We start from the raw sequence: 18691 nt of genomic DNA, 5'->3' as shown, positions 1-18691 counted from the left end.
TGACTCTCAGAGGAAGCCGTAGCTGACTGGTCATCAGAGTGACTCTTATACCTGTAACTAAATCAGGAATCTAGGGAGCCTGACTTTTCATAAAGAACTACATATTCTGAGGAGAGAAACTTCCATTTAAACCATTTGGTTTGTAATTTAATATGTTGCCTCTTTCTAAAGAGCACGATGTAGGTATTTTGATTCTGATAGCCAGCCGTGTGTAACACGGTTACGAGGAGCATTTCTCTTGCACCATTCTGGTTGGAGTACATGGGACTGCTGCTGGATGGGTCGTGCTTTAGCCATGCCAGCAGAGTCACAGGCTTGGGTTTCTTCCTCATCCTTCAGGAATGCATCCTTCACAGCAAATAGCAATACAAGTCCTAGTAGAGTCACTGGCAGGGTTTCCTCCTCTATGCTGCAATTAATTTTGGCCGCATTGTTGGTTCATTTTTCTAAATTGGCAAAATCACTCTATGCATAGAATATTTGAGGTTGGAAGGCACCTTTGGTGGTTATCCACTCCAGCTTCCTGCTCCAAGGAGGGTAAACTGGCACCAGAGCTGCATCACTGAGAACAGTACCCAGAAGCCCATTCTGACTGATTCCAGGGCAGTCTAATAGTTGGGAGCCAATTTGATAAACGGTGTGATGCACCACAGAATTCCTTCAACGTACTGTCACTGACATGGTGACTTTGCCTTCCTGGGAAATAAGCAGCAGAGGCACAAGCCAGAATCCCGAACCTCTCTGCCTGTTAGAAATTGTGCACTTGTCTGAGCTAAAGGTAATTTTTTCATCTCTTGCGCTTACCAATTTGAATATTGCATCTGAGGTTGTCATCAGCATGGCCATGGGTGAAGCTGGTGCTCTAACAGATTTATCCCATAAATGCAGAGAGTGGGGTCAGGAAGTGTTAGATCAGTTCCCTTTGTTTTAACCACTGCTGGTAGAACATCTACAGAATACACCACAAAACAAAACAACTTTCAGCATAACTGAGAGCACAGGGTACCTGTACCAAATGGGTGTCTTTAGCTTGCAACAAATAGGATGTGATTTGAATAATTTGTAATAAAAAGGGTCAGATGACTTCATGTGTGCCATGGGATAAGAGTGTGTTAGTGACAGCTGGTGGGTATGTAATAACTTTTGAAAAAATGACTGGTATCTCCTTGCTTCCATTCTCAGTAGTAGTAATGTGACATCGCCATCTAATACCCATTTGTGGCTTATCTAACACAGATAATCTACTTTTTTTTCCATGCTTCAAAGCACAAAAAAGCCCTGGAACACAAAGAAAAGATAACTTAGGTAATAGATACATGCTTTCTACTAATTATGATACAGACAGAAGTTGATTTTGAAATAAGTGCTAAGTCAGTAATCTCTACTATCTGTTACAGCTCGTAATCAGCCTCCACATTCAGCGAGTACAACCAGACCGGTAAGTATTGCTTTCAAGTAATTTTCCTGCTAAGTGTCTGCTCTTTATTACATCAAGTTGTCTGTAAGTCATAACAGACATTAGAAATCTGCTAAATTGGCTGGAGGGTTTACAGCTTCTATGAGTTAATTATCTCAGCAATTCCTGTCTATTCCTGTCTACGGGGGTAAAAAAGCAGCGCATATATATGTGTGTATGTGTGTGTATATATATATATATATACACACACACACACACTGGATGTAACTTGATTGTTTTGCATTCTGCAATCACATAATAGGCTCCCAGATACACATTTGACATCTCCTTTCAAATAACTGCGAAGTTACTCTTTGTATTGTACATTCTTACTGGTTGGTGTGATAAAATGCATTCTCTTCTGTGCTGGAACGTAATTTGTGATAGTAGTTAATTGCTTACAGGCCAGATGGATTACATAAGTGCTTGACATCTTATGATTACTTGGTGTGTTAGGGAATTTTGTACCGTGTGTTAAAGATTAATTCTCATAAAGGTCTTCGTGTAAAAATGAAACATTCAACTGTTTCAACATATATTAGTTCTGCATTTCATTCCTTTATTTGTGGAACTGAACTGAAGGAAGGGAATGAAGGAATTTATGGGCATTCAAATGTTTCACTCCATGCAGGGAATCAAGAGATGGAAGATACCTGCCTAATTTTTCTTAACAGTAGCAAGTAGGAGCCTTGTGAGAGGGAAGAGGAAAGTGTTTTAATAGGTACAGGTCTTCTTAAAGAATTACGGAGAAATGGGATTGTTTGGTGATAATTTTTTGACTTTGCAGCGTATTGCAGTATTGGAACTGCTGGAAACTACTGTTGAAAGTCTCCATTGAAATAAATTTTACTGATTGATTTGTCTTAAAGAGATTGATTCTCACAGTGAACAATTCATGATCTTGGCTCCTTTTTTATTTTCCCGGAAGTGTAAAATGGCCACCTCTAAAATTTGGATGAAGAAGAACTGGTGGATATATATAGGAAAGAATGTATTCATTCATCATGTGTGCTTCCCTTTTTTTCCATTTTTTTTCTCCTCATAATCTGGAGCTAGCACAGGATTTGCCATTTTTAAATCAGAAGAAAATCGGATGTACAGAAGAGTCTTCACCAGTGTCTTGGAACTGGCATAAGAGCAACATTTTTTTGTCCATATTATGAAAACAGAAAGTACAAAACAAACCAAAAAAGGCTCCAAAAACCCCAAACATAATAGAAGGCCTGAAAAAACATCTAAGATGCCTTAGCTCAACCCTTGTTTGGATTTCCTATCTAACATTCCAGGACTTGAAGGGAGCTACAAGAGAGACGGAGAAAGAGGAACTGTTTCCGAGGATCTGGAGTGCCAGGACAAGGGGGAATGGTTTCAAACTGACAGAGGGCAGGGCTAGATGGGATATAAGGAAGGAATTGTTCCCTGTGAGGGTGGGCAGGCCCTGGCACAGGGTACCCAGGGAAGCTGTGGCTGCCCCTGGATCCCTGGAAGTGTCCAAGGCCAGGTCGGACGGGGCTTGGAGCAGCCTGGGACAGTGGAAGGTGTCCCTGCCTGTGGCAGGAACTGGATGGGTTTTAAGGTCCCTCCCAACTCTAACCACTCGTGGATTCTAGGAATGTTTCTTTCCTTTGTCTCAGGTAATTTCTGGGTTTCATTTCAAGAATTTCAGGACCAGGGACAGTAGCTGCAGTGGGTGCTGCTTCCCACTGAGGGATCCTGAGGGCTGATTGGCACTTCCTTTCTTTCCTGTTCCTGTTTGATTTTTTTAATACATTTTGGTGTATAATCCAATCATCTTCCTGCCTACTATCAGAGTATTCAAAGAAATAACAAAACACACCTTGGCAATCTCAGACCAGACAGGAATTTCTGAGATCAGGTGGCTGAAAAGAGTTTGGAACGTTGGTGAATGGACTCAGCCAAGCATAAGGAATCGAACAATATACAAAGTCAGGGACATGTATCTAGTAAAACTAAGATCACAAATCACACCTTTTTTATAGTGGTAACGTTTCTTTGCTTGTTTCTAATTAATTTGTGCAATAGGATTTGCTCTGAAAACCATTCCTAGAATGTCTTTTGGTACACAGCATTTTACAGGGAACAAATCTTACAAACTATCTCATCTTACAGTCTTTTTGCCCTTGAACTCTTGCATTTTTATCCCAGGGCCTTTTATTCAGCTTTCAGTGTGGTCTGTGTAATTTACTCTTCTTCAACTGTAATCTGGAATAGCTTCCTGTGTCTCTTTAAGTACTGATGTAGACTTTTAAATTTACGTTCTGAACGTATTAACTTTTCTTCCATCAACTTTAGGGAGACTTCAGCCTTCAGATGAGGCAGAATGTGTGTTTCATTAATAGTGCTTGTTGAGAAACAGGAGACCTCCAAATAAAGTAGTTGTTCTTGTTGGTTTTGTTGCTTACAACAATTCACAGACTTAGGTAAATTATCTTATTAATACTAGCAAAATAGTAACTGTTTCTAACATCGTTGCACAGGTAAGTATTTCTGTGAAGTTGAAAATGGTTGTAAAAATCCTTTGCTTTGAATTGAACCATCATCATGTTTTGAAAATACATTCTTTGTTTTTGCCTGTGCATAAAAAAATCGGTTCAGTAGCTGTTATCAAAGAATTTATTTTTCACAGAATCCTGATTATCCTGAATCATTTAGCAGTAGATGACTACAGATCCAAAGTAGAACTAAAATACTTTTTTTTTTTTTTAACCAACTTTCCTGTCAGACTGTTCCTCCTCGAGCTGGAGTTATCAGCGCCCCACAAAGCCATGTCCGTCCCTCGGGGGCAAGGCCAGCACCTGAAACTCAGACCAAACCAGTCGAACCACCCAGGGGTAAGTTTCCTTTGGAAGTTAAATATAAATGTCACTATTCAGTCAAGAGCTACGGTCCGTGGTTTGAATGCTTTGTTTTCAACAGATGTCTCCACTTTTCACTAGAAATTGAGATTCTTGAGTGTAATAACATTTCACAGTTTGTGTTAAGCATCCAGAAGTATTGCAGACCCTTTCTAGATGCTGATCTCAAGATCACATGAGATCTTGACCCACAGATTTCATGGTAGCAGAGAAACTCTGCAAAGATGGTTTTGGTCTGAGCATGCTGGTGTGTGCCATTGTGGCTATTGATGACCAGACTCTCTATGCACTGGTTGTTCTGTACTCGTAAGATTTGGAATAGCTTTTATATCTGACTCTCAAAGCAGCTTCCTAAACTTACAGTTTAAAAAAACCCTTTATCTTTATAAATACATAAATATACATTTTATAAAAGTGACTTCCAAAATACTTTTCGATACAACTGAAGTACATTTAGGAGTGACGTGGCTTCTGGTTCTCTGTTTTGTGTAAAATCACAGCATGGTTTGTGTTGGAAGGGACCTTGAAGATAATTTAATTCCAAGCCCCTGCCTGTGGGCAGGGACACTTTCCACTATCCCAGCTTGCAGCAAGCCCCATCCATCCTGGCCTTTGACACTTCCAGGGTTCCAGGAGCAGCCACAGCTTTGCTGGGCAACCTGTGCCAGGGCCGCCCCACCCTCACAGGGAAGAATTTCTTCCTTATATCCCATCTAACTCTGCCCTCTGCCAGCTTAAGCTTTAGTAACAATTTTTAATGGGGATCCGCTGAGTTTTTGATGGTTTCTAGTCTCATTGCCATGAACACCTGCTGTTCTCACAGCCCCTTCCTCTGCAGTTCGCTCTGGTGCTTCTCCACCCTGCCATCCTTCAGATTTGTTACAGTTAGTTACCCTGAAAATCACTGGAAATGTACTTCCAGGCTCACCATTGCTTCCTGAACCGCTAAAGCCTCAGGCTGCTGGACCTGCTCAGCCCAGCGCTCTCGTGCTCAGGATGCAGGAGCCCCTGATCCCTGTGGCACCGCATCCGTCTCAGGCAAGTGCCCCACAAAGTCTGGAGCCCCCCCAGCCGCCGCCCCGTAGCCGCTCATCTCACAGTTTGCCTTCTGAACCTGCTCCTTCCCAGCAGCAAGTAAGTAAAAAAAAAAAACCCTCATAGATACATTCTTTCACTATGTAAATTAACACAGCTTGTACCGGATGCTGCAGACTTGTGAGGAACCCCTGAAGCAAACACAGAAACAAAAACAAGGGTCCAAAGATGGGATTCAATGGTTGTGGGGCCCTAGGAGAGTACTAATTGCTTATGTGTTGTCCATGAATAACATCTTAAATACTAAACATTGAATTAAGGATTTTTTATGATGGGCTTACAACTTATGGACAGCTCATTCATGAAGTTATGTTGTCATTTGGCAACTTTGAATGAAAAACACTCAATCTAAAAAATTAAATTTTATAATGATATGTGCATGACAAGCTGTATAGTAAGTAGCTAGCACAGGTTTTAAATAGTTACTGCATGATGTGGTGCTTTATGTTGGTGATCATTCATTATTTATCACTGTATGATAAATAAATGAATAAATTAAATCAATATATTAATAAATACTTAAGAGAAATAGAATTCTCCCCATTCCCCAGTGTCAGTTAAAATATAGAAACCTATCCAAATAATGTGAAAAATTCATACAGCAACATTAACATTGTGTTCTCTGGGACCATTTAGACTGTTAAAATAAAAAACCACCAATTTTTTCTAGGAAAAGCCATAGTTTCTTACTACTGCTTAAAAATGCAGATGCAGGTTTTCAGTGCTGCTCGGGTTTTTCCTTATGCCCACGTCTGTAGTCATTTTTTGCTACAGCAGTTAATGCCTATTTTGTACCACAGGGAAGCAGCCAAATTCAGTCCTTAGTGAGCTGATTTTTGAATTCAAATTGAAAAAAATCTTTAAATGCTTTTCCTTTCTTTCTCCTGAACCTCTTTCTTTGCCTGTAAACTGCTTTTCATTTTGGAAACTTAGACAAAAAAATGCAGTTTTCTGAGGAAAGGTCTTTAAAGAAATACAAGGTCTTTTGAGAGGTAGTGAATTCCAAGCCCATCCTTCTGTGCAAATCTTGATTGTGATATTGAAGAACCTAAATCTCTCCTTATAAAAATAATTGCTTGTACAGTGTGAATATTCAGGACTCTGTTTGCATCCATACATTGAAAAAGAGAATTAGTTATTGTAAATAGATTGTCTTTATTGTAAAGAAAGCAGATTCTAGTTTTTCATAGAATGAGAAGCATTATGGCTTTTTCGGCTTGCAAAACTGTTACTATAGATGAGGGATTATACCAACACAGTTCCCAGAATGAGAGCTATGGGCCTTTTCATGTTAATAGATTACTAGAATGAGACCATGCCTGCTCAGATCCTTTTAATTCGTCTCCAAAAAGTAGCACAATCAGCTGCACAATGAATGTCTGTATGGAAATATCATTAGAATGGACTTGAGTTGGTTTTCTTTATGACCCTTAATGGCCAAGCTTACAGTAGAATGCAACAGAAATTGAAAATTTAGTGTAGTGTGTGTAGTAAATACTTGTGGTTTGTATTCATAGCTCAAAACATGGCTTTGTGAAAACTTCTGAAAGTATTTTTAACATGAGGTTGCTTTGTTTCTTGGATTTTCTTCCTAACTTTCTTTCCTTTGATGTCTGTTTCTCTTTCACAAGCAGGAGCAACCGTCAGGGTAACAGGTATCTGACTATTTACCAATCTTGTATGTGGTCTCCATCTATTCAAGCAGAAAAGATGTATGAATGATGTTTTCATACATCTGCAGTCCCATCCCTGTTAAAAACCACCTGTCTGCATTCATGGATTGACTGTCATACCATAGTTTGCTTTTTCCTTTCATAATGGGTTTAAAAATGAGACTGCATTTATTAGTGCCAGAGAAGCTATTTTGCATCATCATCTTTTGTGAAACAATTGGACCCTCACCTATGTTGCTTACTCAGTGCTGAACCTCCTGGTCTCGGTCTGTTTGGGGAAAAAAAGATCAGCGTTGGCAATAAATGTCCTCTTTAAAGCAAATAAATCCTGATGCTATTGCACTGTCAAAATATTTTTCAAACTAAACCCCATATTTCACATTTCTCAGGGAACAGAAAACTTACTATGACCCAAAGTAAAATAAACTGTTACAATTTTAAAAGCATTTGGTTCCAGAATTACTCAGAACAAATTTTTACTTAGAATAAGGAGCAATTTGGATTCCTAGTTTCTTTGGGATCTTGTGCTTTTAAATGGCCACAGAGTTTAACCAGCTGGTGCCAGGCTGCATTTGATTTCTATTCCTTCTACAGTTCAATTTTTCACATTTTCCCTTAAAGTTACTCAATGCCTTTGTTTTAATATTACTTTGCAAAAGGCTTCAACTATAGACGGCTAGTTCAACTGTTTGGGTATATTAAGTTTATCTGTTGAAATCATAAAATCTTCTTGTAACATTTGAATTCTTAGAAGCTGTTTTAACTTCGGCTTAATTCATTTGATATGGGGAAGTTCCAAACTCTATTCTGTCGGTGTGCATACTGAACAAAGTAGGTACTCCACCTTTTTGGACAGTTCATACGAGGTAAAAAAGTTGCATTGTTGTTTGAAGCAATGTGTAAAAACAGGAATATTTTGGTTTTAAAAGCTGAGAAATTCTGTGGAGAAAATGATCTTCTCCAAGGGTAACTTGTTATTTTAAATGTGAAATCAGTGATTGTCCCTTTCCATGCCAAGAAGTACTGGAGATGCCTACGGATGCCTGTCTACATAGAAATGTCTGACTGCATATTCTAATAACACTAATGTTTCCTTTCATTGTGGTGCTTTAATGCTGCTTGTAACATCAGTATGATAAATTCCCAAACAATGTAACCTGGAGCTTTTCATTTCATAGTTGTGCTGGGCTATCCCTTGTTTACTCTACAGTAGCATTTCCCGAACATTTTCTTACCCAACTTTCACTTAGTGTTTTTTGCTAGGATTGTGACCTGCAGGAAGCAGGTCCCAGCTGCATCAGCTGCTGAGGGGAGGAAGTGGTGTTTAACAACTTACAGGCTTTTTGTTAGGCAGGGGGTTCAGGCTGTTGTTTCTGTTCTAGTTAAAGCAAAATTGGGTTTAAGCTTCAGCTGACGAGTGAGAATGGGGGAGATAGGAATAACCCAGAACCAGCTGTGATTCCTGAGCACGTTGTTTCCTTTGCAGCTGAATCCCAACGGGACATGCATCACTAACCCTGAACCCCAGCTCAACAGTGACCCTTTTGAAGACCTGTCATTACAGCTGCTCGTGTCCAAGATGCAGACGTCTGTCCGAACATCACCTGCTCCAACCTTAAACCAGAAGGAGTTGATACAGTTGCCTTCAGCAACACAAAGAAGTGCTGATAATTCGAAAACTGTAAATTGCATGCCAGCAATGCCTCCTATTCCAACCTTTCACTCATCCCAGGAGCATCAGCACAGCTCTCCAAATCCCTTTATTACTGGGCTGAACTGCTCAAATCCATTCACTGAAAGAACTCCTAACGCTGGGAACCCCTTTAGGACAGAAACGCGGGAGTCTGGGATAACCTCACAGGTACTGGTAGGACCTGCTGCTTCCCACCCATTCCCTTCTCTGCCCCCCCCCAGCTGTAACACAAGCAAGCCTGTATTTCCTGTAGATGCAACTGAAAACACATTTTGCTTGCGAAGTAAATCTCTCAAGGTAGAAAACATACAGCCCAAAGGGTGGGTGACATTTGACGAGGATGAGAACTTCAACATGAAGCTAAAGCCATCTGCAAGTGTCCCGGATTTTAAGCGACTTGGCTCCGGGAAATCAGCTGGATGCCCAAGTTTGCTGGGAACTGAACAGAAGACTTTCCTTGGTTCGGACTTTAACTTTGATGGTGACTGGAATAAAAGTTCTACTGATTGCTTCTGTACAATGCCAGCAAGAAAACCACCTGCACCCCCTGTACCATCCAGAGCAACCAGCAACAGGTCCCCCGCAGATCCCTTCCCCTCCCCGGCACCCAAGGTGTCACCAACTCATGATTTTACAGAAAGATAGATGGTCAGAGATACATGAGGTAATATTTGTTGCTACATTTATCCAGTAGAATAATTGGGCATTTGAGATTATTCTGTGTGCAATAATTAATTGTAAAATGCACTGAAACTTAACTCTGCTCATAAAAAGCCACTTCTGCTTGTGTATAAATTTTGAATGTGTATATATGATGGAGCACAAAAAATTGTCTGAAGTTTATTAAAATCCCGATGTAATAGTATTTGAATACACAAAAAGAGATGGGTGAGCTACTGTCTCACTAAAATCTATCAATCCTGGACATAGATTTTGCTTAGGGAGCTCTTTCATTTCTGTTCCCCTTTGTGGAATTTCACAAGAAGAGGCTCCCTACTGGTAGCCTCCCCCCTCCCTTTTGACTGTTTTGTTAGTTGATATTTATAAGTATTTACCAAAGAGCTGCCAAAGTTTATTGAGATTTGAATGTTGACAAGTATTGTTTAGAAGCTGTTTAATTTATAACAGAGGCTATGGATATTTGTGAAGCTTATATTTGAATTTGAGGCACAACAAAAATAGTTTACTTTCAGAATAGAAACAAAACTTTGCATATTAATATATTAAATTACTCTCCTGCGTCAGTACATTTCAGTTATTAAATCCTATTGTGACATACACTCACTAGCACTAATTCAGAATAATTGTTCCATATCATCCATTTATTCATTACTATTTTAACTATACTTCTTTTTTTTTCCACAAATTGGAAACAGCTGATACAGCAAGCTTTTCCTCAACCTCTGGAAAAAAAATCCCCTTGGCTTCTGAGATACAAAGCAGTATTTACCAGTTGCAGCCTATGTAGCGTGCCAGCCAGGGGGTGAAACAACATGCTTGGATTGTATTTAGAGTAGTGAAACACCCCAGGGCAGCACGCTTTTTACATCCTCAAATGCTCTCACAGTATGATCCGTGAAATAATCCACTATTCCTTCGGACAGCCCCTGGTCAGCCATGAGCGGCAGCCGCCTAGAGGAGTGACAGTGAGTTTTCTATTGCGCTTTTTTCCGTTCAGGTCATTCAAGTTGTACATTTGGAACAGCAGTGGTACTACTTGTGCTTCAGTGTGTGAGTTACCTTGTTTTATGCTGTTGCTGCAAACATCTGTGTGGTTGATGTTTTGGTATATTCTTACATTAGCAAACCAAATTTGGGGGGGAACTTTTTGCTAGTGGGAGTCACGTGATCAATATGTTGTCAAATATTTAATTGCAGTGATTAAAAACTATCTGTCTGAACTGTACCTGGTGTGCGGCACCTCTGCACTTCACAGGACTGTGGGGACCACGGGGAATGCTCCAGAATTCCAGCACCTGTATAAATATACATATATATATATATATATGAGCTGTAGTAAGGCGCTGCCGTGTGTTGACGGGGGCAACGAGCAACAGTAAACGCTGTGAAAACACAGAGGATGGAGGTGGGACCCACTCCCCACATGTCCCTGGACTCTGTTCCCGGTGTTCCCTGTCCCAGTCCCACTCACCTGTCCATGGCTGTTTCCCCTGGGACACCCAGGTATGCGTGAAATATTCCTGCCCTTATGATCCCGGTGGTTCCTCTCTCTCTGTGCCCCTGTGTTACCAAATCCTCTAAAATGTTCAGGATAAATAAAGCCCTCTAAGACCATCTTTTTAGTGTCAGCGAGTCAGGCATTACTTTACTCTTGGCCAGGGGATGTGTGGCTGACAAAATTCCAGCCTCCACACAGACCCTGATACAGAACTTTTGCACTTACTGATACGTTTTAGTAAACAAAGACGTTAATGTTTACTGGTTCTAAATTACATAATTATCTTTCATTCATTAGTAATCTGTCCTTTAATGGTTACTGATTTCTCACTTCTTATGCTAATTAGTCCATATTTTTAGTCGTCTTCTATATTTCCCTTTAGTAGGGAATTTCCAATGCTGAATCTTTATCTGGTAGTTTCTGCAGTGTCCTTGTGATCCATAAATTCTGCTTTCTAGATGTCCAACCTCACCACTCCCTCTTTCTCCCCCGGGCTTTGTTCATGGGAGCATATCAGAGTTAGTTTCTCGAAACTGAATGTTTCAGTACTTTTGCCAAGCTGTTCCCACAAAAATAGCTTATGACAATTTTTCTAAATGCTGGCTGAGAGCAATTTAAGAATAGTCCACTATTTATAATTTATATACGTATAGGTGACGATTAATTAAAATAATTAATTTAAAAGGCAGTTAAACTCCTTAACTGCAATTATTGAGACGTTCTAGTGTTTCCAACACCGGGCGCGGCGCGCGAGCCCTTCAAGCGGCTCCCGTGCCCTCACGGGGTGGCCGGAAGCGGAAGCGGCCGCGGGACCGGCGGAGGCGCCGTTGCGGTGGCGGCGTCTCCGGAGTGGCCCGGCGGATCCCGAAGGATCCTGGTGCTGCCGGCGGGGGCGGCAGCGGCCCCACCGCGCTCTCAGGGCGTCCCGAAGCGCCGGGCGCGGCCGGTCCCCGCGCTCCCTCCGTGCCTCCGGTATCCAGGGACTCGGCTCCGTTGCTGAGGGGCCGCCCCGCCCCGGCCATGGTGCGGCTGCATGTGAAGCGCGGCGGCGAGAGCCAGTTTCTTCTGGAGACGCCGGGCAGCGCCCGCCTGGCCGAGCTGGCGCCGCTCGCCGCTCGCATCCACAACGGGCGGCTGAAGGTGCAGCGCCTGTGCTCAGGTACCGCTGGGGGCCGCGCGGGGCGGGAACGGCCCTCAGGCGCCGCCCGGGCAGCGGGAACGCGCCGCCTCCCCACTTAATGGGGCCGTGATCGCACAGTGCCACCGCGTGTGAATTCCCGCCTTTGGTATTATAAGTGAGGGCACTGCACAGCGCTGAAAATTCTCTCGCTGTGTGTGCCGGCAGCGGCTGCTTAAGTCACGGAATCGCGGAATGGTTTGGACTGGGAGGGACCTGAAAGCTCATGCAGTCCCACCCCCTGCCGTGGACAGGGACATCTTCCACTATCCCAGGTTGCTCCAGGCCCCATCCAACCTGAACTTGGACGCTTCCAGGGTTCCAGGGGCAGCCACAGCTTTTCTGGGCAACCTGTGCCAGGGCCTCCCCACCCTCACAGGGAAGAATTTCTTCCTGATACCCGATCTAACCCTGCCCTCTGTCAGTTTGAAGCCGTTCCCCCTTGTCCTGTCACTCCAGACCCCTGTCCAAAGTCCTCCTTCAGGGCACTGTGAAGTGCTCCCTTATGACCAGCAGTCCCCCAACAGGTGTGTGAGGTTATATTGGCCACCACATACATCCCCTGACATGCAGTGGAGTCTGTGATGTGTCTGAATTAGCGCTGAGTTCACTTCCGAGGCAGCTTTGAAAAACCTTTCCTGCCCCACAGTAGGGCTGTCAGAGCAGAGATTCCTGTCAGGTGAGCCTGACCTGGGGCTGCAGTTGACCCACACCTGCTGTGCACCAGCCACAGTGTTTGTGGGGTGTCTGAGGCCATACTGAGGCTGCTCTGAAATTTAAAAAATCTGACTAGGGAAATACCAAAAAGAAAAGGTTTATGGCCAGAAAGTACCATGCAGGTTTGTGTCCCTGCAAGTGTCATTTGTTACGTTGTTTTACGGGTATGTGAAATGTATAAATTTCAACATTATTACAGCATCCGTATCTATATATATGTGTTTATAGCCCTCATTATTTATTCCCTGTACTTACTTGTTGAAAAACTAAAAGCTAGGGGCACAGTTTACCTGCATGTACATCATGTGAAAGCCTTTTGGAAATGGACTATAGTAACAGAGACTTTTAATCTTGTTCTCTAAACACTCTAAAGAGATGGAGGAGCTAGCAGAGCATGGTATTTCCTTGCCATACAATATGCAAGGACTGGCAGATGAGCAGATCGAAGAGCTGAAGTTAAAGGATGAGTGGGCAGAGAAGTGTGTCCCAAGCGGTGGAAGCGTCTTCAGGAAGGATGAAATGGGGCGAAGAAATGGATTTGGTAAGTCAAATGTAAATGCTTGCTTCTCTCCCTTCAGACACAGATAATCCATAATATAATAGGGAACAACAAATCCCTAATTCTGGAATAGGATAGCCAAACTAATGGTTAAACACACAGGAATTCTGTCTTGGGTTACAGCCTGGGGTAATGCTGATTTACAAGCCTAAAGAGCAGTATCTTCAGCATATAAACAATCACCAGGAGCAAGTTTGACTGTTCCAGTTTAGTTTACTCTCCCGATTTGTAAATGTACACTTCAGAACTGGTTTTCTCCGGGGACTCCAAGATACATTAACAAGTTGTTTTTCTAATATTTCTTTTTTCTCATTGCCTGGGACTCAGATTCACTGAACATGTGTTTGTAAGTGGGAGGACAGCCTTATGATATTGACAAAGTTGGAGTATTGAACAGTGTGTATATGTAAGCCAAACCAAGTACTGTCAAATGATGCACTTAAGTGGGACATAAGCTGGGAATGAGTATGCTTTAGCAGTATTTTTGTTTTTGAGGACAGGCTTGTTATATCAACTAAAACAGGTAACTGTGATATGAAATGTACAGTGAATTTGCAAAACTGTCTGTGCTATTAGATTGAGATTTTAATTAGAACAAAACACAACTGCAAGCTGTTATGCCCACTTAAAGCACATCCGCTAGTACAGTCCACAACAGGCCAGCAAGGAAGGAGCCTTGGTTTATGTTTTGGAGGGTATGGGATTATGTTTGTTGCTTTCTACTTAGTACCTTTGTCCCAAATGAAGTTCCAGGTCATAGAACCATGGAATCACAGGATGGTTTGGGTTGGAAAGGACCGTAAAGCTCATCCTGTTCCAGTCCGCTGCCATGGGCAAGGACGCTTCCCACTAGACCACACTGCTCCAAGGCCTGTCCAGCCTGGCCTTGGACACTTCCAGGGGTCCAGGGGCAAATACCAGTCGCATGTCTTTGGGGAAAAGTGAGTTTATTTGTCCTGTGAAAAATACTGCTTGTTTCTTAAGTTAGTAAGAAGTACAGGAATGAACTATCCAACTGGCAAATAGGCTGTAGCTTGGTGGTGTTTCTCCTGCTTTACGATTTCATACTGTTTCATTTGCTCACACTGGGGTCTGGACAGGTTGTGTGCTTGGTTTCTTGGCAGTAAGTGTAAACTATGAAATATGTATCTTACTTTTAGCTCCAAATGAAAAAATGCAGCAAGTTATAAAGAAGACAGTAGAGGAAGCCAAGGCATTAATCTCTAAGGTAAGTTTCCTCAAGTGGTGTGTGGGGCTTTCCTAAAAAGTGCTGTGGAGCTGGGCATCTTAAATGAAACCAGACTTTTCAGTGCAAGGACTGACAGTTGTTGCGAAATGCCATGAAGTGAATAGCATAATAAAAACTGACATTTTGGTTAATGATTTTCTTCGAGGCTTTTGGTGAGTGGTTCAACAGGTTAAGGAATCAGATACTAAACTCCAAGGGAATGCTGGCAGCCGAGCCCGTGTGGAATGATTAAAGCACGTTCACCCAAAGAACGCATCCACGCAATTTGCTATTGATGTGTTCTTTGGGTGAATGCTTGTCATGCTTTCTGGTGAAAAATTAACTACATTCTGTGCTGTTCTTGGAGTTCATGAAGTCTTTTGACTTTTATGTGCAATTAATTGAAAAATGTGTTCTAATCTCTTAGATTATCACAGAATCACAGATGATTTGGTTTGGAAGGGGCTTGAAAGGTCATTCAGTCCCACCCCATTGCCATGGTTAGGGATGCCTTCCACTAGACCAGGTTGCTCAGAGCTCAATCCAGCCTGGCCTTGAACACTTCCAGGGATGGGGCAGGGATTAGGCCTTGGTTTGGCAAGCACTTGGACTCATGCTCAGTCCTGCTGAGTGTGTGCGTTCAAAGACAAGCACAAGGTTTGCCCTGATGGCATGGTGTTCTCAGGTATTCGAATTCACATTACCAGATCTATAGGTGCTCTGTGTTGTGTTTCAGCTTTTGTAGGACTTTGCAACACAAATTTAGTAATTTGTGAATGGAGTTAAGGATAGTTTGGGAAGTGGTTTATTTGGTTCGCCACTTGATAAAGACAAAAGAGAAGAAATGTGCCTGTGTATTTGAGGTTGCACTGGTCAGTTAGCCAGATCAAGAACATCCACAAGGAGGCAACATTCCCTTACCCTAGTACTTAAGAAACTCTTAAATCTGTTGGGAAGAACTTAATTTCTTCTCTTCCAGATGTCATGTTTCTTCTTTATCTCTGCAGTAGGATTTAGAATGATCTCAAGTACTTGGTCTTACACGTCTCTGCATGAGCTGTGCAATTTGCCAAGCTTTACACTTCTGCTCATGTGTGCTTTACTTTTTTCTCAAGTTTTAAGCCCCTTCTCTATCCCTCACTTTAATTCTGCTGGCTTGAATCATGTTCATGAGTCACAAGTGCTTGGAGCCAAAGCATTCCTGTCTGGTATCTGTGGTCATATGTGTCCTGGTTTGAGTCCTGTGTCCCACAGGCCGTTGTCTCCTGCACAATTTAGTGAAGATCTCCTTTTTTTGTTTCCTCCCCCATCCCATGTAAGCAGGCAAAACAGAGGCGCCAAAGGTGAGAGATGTATTCCAATGAGGAAATTTGCACTCCTAATATCTTTGTGCAGCCTGTTAGCTCTGCTCAGATAGCCCATCACTGAACCTTTGAACTAGGCACAAAGCAAAGTCTTTCTGCAGGTTTGTTTGTATTACCAATGATCCTTGTCTGTATTTCAGAAACAAGTTCAGGCCAATGTGTGTGTTAATATGGAGATGGTGAAAGATGCGTTGGAGCAGCTCCGAGGGGCTGTGATGATTGTGTATCCAATGGGATTGCCTCCACATGATCCAATTAGGATGGAGTTTGAAGATAAAGAAGACTTGTCAGGAACTCATGTATGCAGTGATGTATTCCCTTTATATGTAGTCCCTGGGTTAAACATGGGCTATGCTGTTCTTCTTCTTATCAGTGAAGGTTGTTTTCACCTCCAATATGGAGAATTTGTTGCCCAAGGTGTTTCTATTAGATCAAGATTGAATGGAATATAAATAAAAATGCCATAGGTGAGTATGAGGAGAAAGACGTAGAAGTAGAGTGTAAAATTACACTTCATGTAAGGAATTCCAGAAAGATTTTTTTTTTTTCCCCCAGAAAAAAAAAAAAATTCCGGTTTTGGAAAAAAAAAGCAAGAAACAACACTCCCCAACTCTTCCCCTTATTTATTTTGTCACAGGCTGGAACTGAAGTTATAAAAGAATCGGAAGCACAGCTGTGGTGGGCAGGAAAGCAGTTGGAAGAAACAAAGTTGCTCTCTGACTATGTAGGCAAAAATGAAAAAACAACCATCATTGTCAAGATCCAGAAAGTGAGTATTGCTCGGAGATTTCTCTACAAGTTCCTCACCCTTGGTTATCTGTTCTCCGTGGGAGAGAACTATCCCTAGGAGTGTAAAATGGATTAGATTAGTTCCAGCTTGAGCATCTTAAAACTGTATATCCATTTTATGGTTTGAATGGATTATATTCTTGAGTTTTTCTTCAGTAATTCTTTAGCCTGTCAGTTATGTACTATAGTTGGTTGCTACTTCTTGCTCCATAGTGTTTTTGTCAAGTACAAAGAGGTATTTAAAGAATAGATGAAATACAAACTGAAAAGTTTTATGGCCAATCTTGCCACCTGCAGGTTCTGCAGTGCATCCCTGAGAAGGGGGTAAGTCAGGTGATTTATGTGTTTGTCACTTAGAAGATCAGAATTGCTTTCTCTTTCCTCTCAGGGTCACTGGAAAATGGTGTGGCATCTCAGTAGCCACTGAAGTCTAGGGTCCCGGGAATGTTGTCTGTTTAATTAGCTGAAGGACCTGCTCAAAGAATGTGGTGCAGTATAGGAGTTTGTCTCTGCCTAAACTGCCTCAGACCCTGTTCGTTCTTGAGAGCATTCACTATGTCCATGCAAGATGCTGTGTTTGCAGTTGCTGACAGCAGGTGTTTTCTGCTTGGTCCATCATTTCTTCCAGGAGTACAGTAGCCTGGATAAGCAATTTCCTTTTATATGTAGTGGTTTGTAACTCCCTTACTTCCCTGCCTTACTGAGTGCTAAGCCATCCTGTGTCTGTATTAGCAGGGGTGCTAAAGATATGGGCATATCCTGAGATGTCTAGAGTGACATTAAAACAGATGTATTATGTCTTTTAGAGTGGAAACTTAAGTAAAATAGACTCAATCCTGTTGGCATCTTCCACTGATGCCCACAAAATGATTCAGATTTCACAGCATGATTCAGATACAGAGATGAAAAAATAAACCTCACTTGAAAAAATAACCCTTACTTCCCTGTAAGGATAGTGAGGCTCTGGCACAGGTTGCCCAGAGCAGCTGTGGCTGCCCCTGGATCCCTGGAAGTGTCCAAGGCCAGGTTGGACAGGGCTTGGAGCAACCTGGGCTAGTGGAAAGCGTCCCTGCCCATGGCAGGGGCTTGGAATTAAAATATCTTCAAGGTCCCTTCCAACCCAAACCAGTCTGGGATTCTATGAATGCAGAAGCAGTTTCTCAGCATTTATTTTCCTGTCCTGAGGGACCTTATTAAATTTGACAATCCAGTTGTCTGAAGAAAGGTTTTTGATGTCTCTGTGTAGCAGCTTCTCCTTTGTATCACAAATGCCATCGGCAACATTTACAATTTCCCTTCCAGAAAGGACAAGGAGCTCCAGGGCGGGAGCCTGTGATCAGTCATGAGGAGCAAAAAGAGATGATGCTGTACTACTACAGGAAGCAGGAGGAGCTGAAGGTAAGTGTTCTTTTGGAGCCTGAGAGCTGAGCTGCTCCGATAGAGCTCAGGCTGCGTCCCTCACCGCCTCCCTCCCCTCTCTGCCACAGAAACTGGAGGAGGAGGACGACGACTCGTTTCTAAATGCTGAGTGGGCAGACAACCATGCTCTGAAAAGGCAATTTCACGGTGTGAAAGACATCAAATGGGGTCCAAGATGAAGCTCTGCAAACCCCTTCTTAAGCTGCTCAGTTGATGCTCTTGTTTGCAGCAAGGACCTGTTTTGTGTGTGGTAGATTCTTCTGACAGCAGCTGAAATTTTCACTTCTGTGGCCTTAGGTGTTCAATAAATGTTCATATTTCTCTGTGACTGCAGCAGCACTTCTCTCTGCAAAGAATTCAACCAATTCTCTTGAAGTTTGGTATTTTATTAGAAACTTGTAATTTGGATATGAAGTGTCAATCTATTTCATAGATAATAGGTCTAGTAAATATGCACTGGAATGTT

The 18691-nt window shown here is 42.3% G+C and overlaps 2 protein-coding genes and 1 long non-coding RNA gene across 20 annotated transcripts in view; 2 read left to right on the top strand and 1 right to left on the bottom strand.

Annotated features, from left to right (window-relative positions):
* Positions 1-10699, top strand: part of SYNJ1 (synaptojanin 1) — a 49989-nt gene extending 39290 nt beyond the window's left edge. For 9 of the 17 annotated variants that reach the window (XM_042038013.1, XM_042038004.1, XM_042038009.1 and 6 more), the window contains 5 exons: positions 1267-1305; positions 1398-1438; positions 4200-4308; positions 5255-5466; positions 8587-10699. In XM_042038013.1, the coding sequence (XP_041893947.1) occupies positions 1267-1305; positions 1398-1438; positions 4200-4308; positions 5255-5466; positions 8587-9438 (1253 nt within the window). In that variant the 3' untranslated portion in view covers positions 9439-10699. Of the gene's footprint in view, positions 1-1266; positions 1306-1397; positions 1439-4199; positions 4309-5254; positions 5467-7058; positions 7083-8586 lie in introns of all 17 variants that reach the window. The other 8 variants (XM_042038019.1, XM_042038017.1, XM_042038016.1 and 5 more) reach the window with 3 other exon arrangements.
* Positions 10141-11784, bottom strand: LOC121669286. The gene is made up of 2 exons (XR_006017693.1): positions 11676-11784; positions 10141-10769 (listed from the first exon to the last, which is right to left on the bottom strand). It is a non-coding gene; the product is annotated as an uncharacterized LOC121669286 (long non-coding RNA).
* On the top strand, positions 11763-18691 carry LOC121669282 (cilia- and flagella-associated protein 298-like). Of its 2 annotated transcripts, XM_042038022.1 has the most exons (7): positions 11764-12131; positions 13240-13407; positions 14586-14653; positions 16158-16316; positions 16655-16786; positions 18109-18204; positions 18294-18691. In XM_042038022.1, the coding sequence occupies exons 1-7, from the start codon at positions 11993-11995 to the stop codon at positions 18402-18404; spliced, it is 873 nt and encodes a 290-aa protein (XP_041893956.1). In that variant the 5' UTR covers positions 11764-11992; the 3' UTR covers positions 18405-18691. The 2 variants fall into 2 exon arrangements, with proteins under 2 accessions (XP_041893957.1, XP_041893956.1); XM_042038023.1 differs by lacking the exon at positions 16158-16316 and having other exon boundaries at positions 11763-12131.

Source organism: Corvus kubaryi, unplaced genomic scaffold (assembly GCF_017639235.1).
Source record: "Corvus kubaryi isolate FWS band 111438036 unplaced genomic scaffold, C.kubaryi_AGA036_p1.0 37391, whole genome shotgun sequence".
Taxonomy (NCBI): Eukaryota; Metazoa; Chordata; class Aves; order Passeriformes; family Corvidae; genus Corvus; species Corvus kubaryi.
This window is presented reverse-complemented; position numbering and strand designations above follow the sequence as displayed.